General features: G+C 38.7%; 1 protein-coding gene across 1 annotated transcript; it reads right to left on the bottom strand.

Moving 5' to 3' along the window:
• Positions 1-1,958: 1,958 nt before the first annotated feature.
• Positions 1,959-2,528, bottom strand: LOC145797783 (uncharacterized). The gene has a single exon (XM_082885203.1). It carries the CDS (start codon positions 2,526-2,528, stop codon positions 1,959-1,961), a length of 570 nt encoding a protein of 189 aa, XP_082741329.1.
• Positions 2,529-4,033: the final 1,505 nt, after the last annotated feature.

The raw sequence follows: 4,033 nt of genomic DNA, 5'->3' as shown, positions 1-4,033 counted from the left end.
TAGGGCACACATTCGAAGCATATCTTCCAAAGTCTGTATCGTTCTTTCTGATTGACCATCCGTCTGTGGGTGATAGGCACTGCTCAGTCTTAACTCAGTTCCCAAAGCCTACTATAGACTCTACCAGAATCTTGAAGTGAACTTAGGATCTCTATCAAATACAATGGATACTAGCACACCATGTAATCTCACAATCTCATTCACATACATGTTAGCCAATTTATCCACATTGTAAAAAGTTTTAATAGGTAAGAAATGTACGGATTTAGTCAAACGATCAATGATTACCCAAATAGAATCTATACCTCCAGAAGAGCGAGGCAATCCCACAATGAAGTCCATGGTAATGTGCTCCCATTTCCATTCCGATATTGGAAGCGGTTGTAGCAATCTAGCAGGTCATTGATGTTCAACTTTAACTTGTTGGCAATGCAAACATCTTTCCACAAAATCAGCAATGTTTTTCTTCATTCCCGGCCACCAGAAATTTTGTTTCAAGTCATGGTACATCTTTGTATTCCTCGGATGCATAATAAACTTAGAATTGTGAGCTTCGGTCATAACATGTTTCCTCAAATCAGAACAATTCAGTACACAAAGTCTATTCCGAAATTTCAACACAACATTTTCAATCACAAATCCCAACCTTGGTTTTGAGCTAATTTCATCAACAACTCTCTTCAAGAACTCATCTTCAAGTTGTTTCTCTCTAATTTCTTCAATGATTGCCGGCTGAGCAAAAATGGTAGCTAGGATTTCACCATGTTCATGCAACACAATTTCAACCTTATTCTTCTCCAAGTCATATAGTAACTCTCTTTCTGATCGGTGAGCAAGCATGATAGATTCCTAATAGATTTTTGGCTCAATGCATCTGCAACGGTATTTGCTTTTCCCGAATGGTACAGAATTTGCAAGTCATAATCTTTGATTAACTCAAGCCAACGTTTCTGTCTCATGTTCAGCTCTTTTTGGGTGAAGAAATATTTGAGGCTTTTATGGTCAGTGTACACCTCACAAGTCACTCCATACAGATAATGGTGCCAAATCTTTAATGCAAAAACCAACGTTGCTAATTCAAGGTCATGAGTCAGGTAATTCTTTTTGTGTGGGCAAAGTTATCGAGAAGCATACGCAATCACATTCCCATTCTACATTAACACACAACCCAAACCCTTGTACAAAGCATCATTGTAAATTTGGAACCCATCAGCACCATTAGGAAATGTCAAGGTAGGTGTAGTTACCAATCTAGTCTTCAATTCTTGGAAGGCCGATTCTCGCTGCTCAGTCCAATCAAATGGTACATTCTTCTGTGTCAACTATGTTAGTGACATAGCAAGTTTTGAAAAGTCTTTCACAAATCTGCAGTAGTAACCTGCAAGCCCTAGAAAGCTTCTGACTTCTGATACATTGGTCCGTTTTGGCCAATCTACAATGGCTTCAATTTTTTGTGGGTCTACTGATACACCATACTTGTTGATCACATGTCCCAAAAATGTTACGCTGTCAAGCCAAAATTGACATTTAGAAAGTTTCGCATACAACTTTTTCTCTCTCAGAATTTGTAAGGTAGTTCTCAGATGACTTTCATGTTCTTCCCTGCTTTTGGAGTAAATCAGTATATCATCAACAAATACAACTATGAATTCATTAAAGAATCGTTTAAAAACCCTATTCATTAGGTCCATAAATGCTACAGGTGCATTTGTTATCCCAAATGGCATTACTAAAAACTCATAGTGCCCATATCTAGTTCTGAATGCAATTTTCTCTATGTCCTCTGCTTTAACTTTTAGCTAGTGATACCCAAATTTAAGGTTTATCTTGGAGAACACTTAAGGTCCCTGGAGTTGGTCAAATAAATCATCTATTCGGGGTAATGGGTACTTGTTCTTGACAGTCACTTTGTTCAACTCCTGATAGTCTATACACAGCCTTAACGATCTATCTTTCTTCTAAACAGACAAAACTGGAGCACCCCATGGTGAAGTGCTCGGGCGAATGGACTTCTTATCTAATAGTTCCTGAAGTTGAGTTTTCAATTCTTTCAGTTCGAAAGTTGACATTGTATATGGGATTTTAGAAATCGGTTGTGTTCTGGGTACAACATCAGTAGTAAACTCAATTTCCTTATCAATTAAATCTACGGGCAATTCATTTGGAAATACATCAGGAAATTCATTTACTACAGAGATGTTCTCTACAGTAGGACTATCAGAAGTCACAGTCAAAACACAACACATATACCCTGTGCATCCCTTCCTAAGTAGTTTAACAGCTTTCATGGTGGAAATCAAGTATGGGGGAGAAACTGCCTCATTTCCAGCAAACACAAATTCAAGTAACCCGGGTGGACGAAACACAACAGATTTACTCACACAATCAATAGTTGCACAGTACTTCGTCAACCAATCCATATCCAATATGTAGTCAAAATGATCAATCCCCAAAGGTAATAAATCAACATACAACGTCATATTACCAATCACAATACCACATGCTGGATAAACATATGTAGATACCATCGAACCCCCAGATGGCGTAGATAAAGACAATAAATAATTCATGGGTTCTAAGGGTCTAGTTAATTTCTAAGGAAAGGCATGAGACACAAATGAGTGGGTAGAACCAGAATCTATCAAAACATATCCAGTTTGGGAAAAATGGAAATTATACCTGACACCACAGACTTGGTGTTCTGTACATCTCTTGGTACCAATGTGAATACTCTCCATTGTCTCAATGTTCATTTCTAGCATTACCTCTGGCATTAGTTCTTGCATTTGACTACAGAGGCAGACTCGGCTGAACTTGTCACGGGGCGATTGGCATTTTCAGACCCAAGAGGACGATCCTTCATTACATGGCCAAGTTTACCACACCGACAACAGGCACCAGATGCACGGTAACATGCCGCTATGCTTCCTTCCACAATCAGGATAGTTTGGAATAGATCCACTACTTTAACTAGAGCTACTGGAGGATCCCGTGTTTTGCTTCTTTGAAAATGTCTAACCCTTCTTGAAATTAAATCCGGATCTTTTACCCCTTCATTCAATTGTTGGAGCTTTAGTTTGTTTTTTGGCTGCCAAAATGACCTTTGATATCAATTCTCTATCAAGTAATTCCACATATGTAGGCAACTTCAGTACGCCTACTCGGTCAAATACATCCAGATCTAATCCTCCCTTAAATTTTTGAGCTTTCTTGTAATTCGTGTCGGCAATATGAGGAGCAAATCTGGCCAACTCAGTGAACTTAGCCTCATATTCGGCTACAAACATCTTCCCTTACTTAAGTTCTTGGAATTCAGAAACCTTTCGGTCCCAGAAGCACTGAAGAAAGTATTTCTCATAAAAAATCGCGTTGAATTAAGCCCATGTCATGTTCCCATTATTATTTCGGATTAGCAGCCACCATTTTTGGGCTTCATCCTGTAGCGTATAAGTGGCCAATAGAACCTTCTGCATCTCAGAGCAAGGAAATACTTCAAATAGGTTCTCCATTTCAAGTAACCATGTCTCTACTTTTAAGGGTTCAATACTACCCAAGAAGGTCGGCAGTTTCATCTTCATGAACATCTGTGACAAAGTTCTAAATTTCCAATTAATGCATAAACCAAGTCAATTTCATGGTCGGGTGCCGATAAGGCTTTCAATTCATAAAAATAAACACAAATAGATATTCCTACGCAAACAGATAGAAATGCAAATAATGCAACACAAACATGCCATTAATTTAGAATTTCATCGTAATGACGTATTAGACGTCCTTAATCATGGTTTATCAGTTAATTATGGGTCGGGGTTGTTATAGATGCCTTACCAAAAACATCCATCTCCGCTCCAATCCTAAACCTATAATAGTTCTCCTAACCCAGTCAAAACCCGCCAACCTTCTGTCAATACTTCCAGGACTGGTAGCCGCACCTTCAATCCCCTTTTACATGACCTTGTCCAAAGCTCTTCAAATCCTCATGGAAGAAGACCATCTCAAACCTCTTGAATCAAAGATGCTCACATATCCACTC

This window comes from Camellia sinensis, chromosome 8, assembly GCF_055761805.1.
Source record: "Camellia sinensis isolate YWXY chromosome 8, ASM5576180v1, whole genome shotgun sequence".
Classification (NCBI taxonomy): domain Eukaryota; kingdom Viridiplantae; phylum Streptophyta; class Magnoliopsida; order Ericales; family Theaceae; genus Camellia; species Camellia sinensis.
Note: the sequence above shows the minus strand (reverse complement) of the source record. Positions and strands in the feature narration are given on the sequence as shown.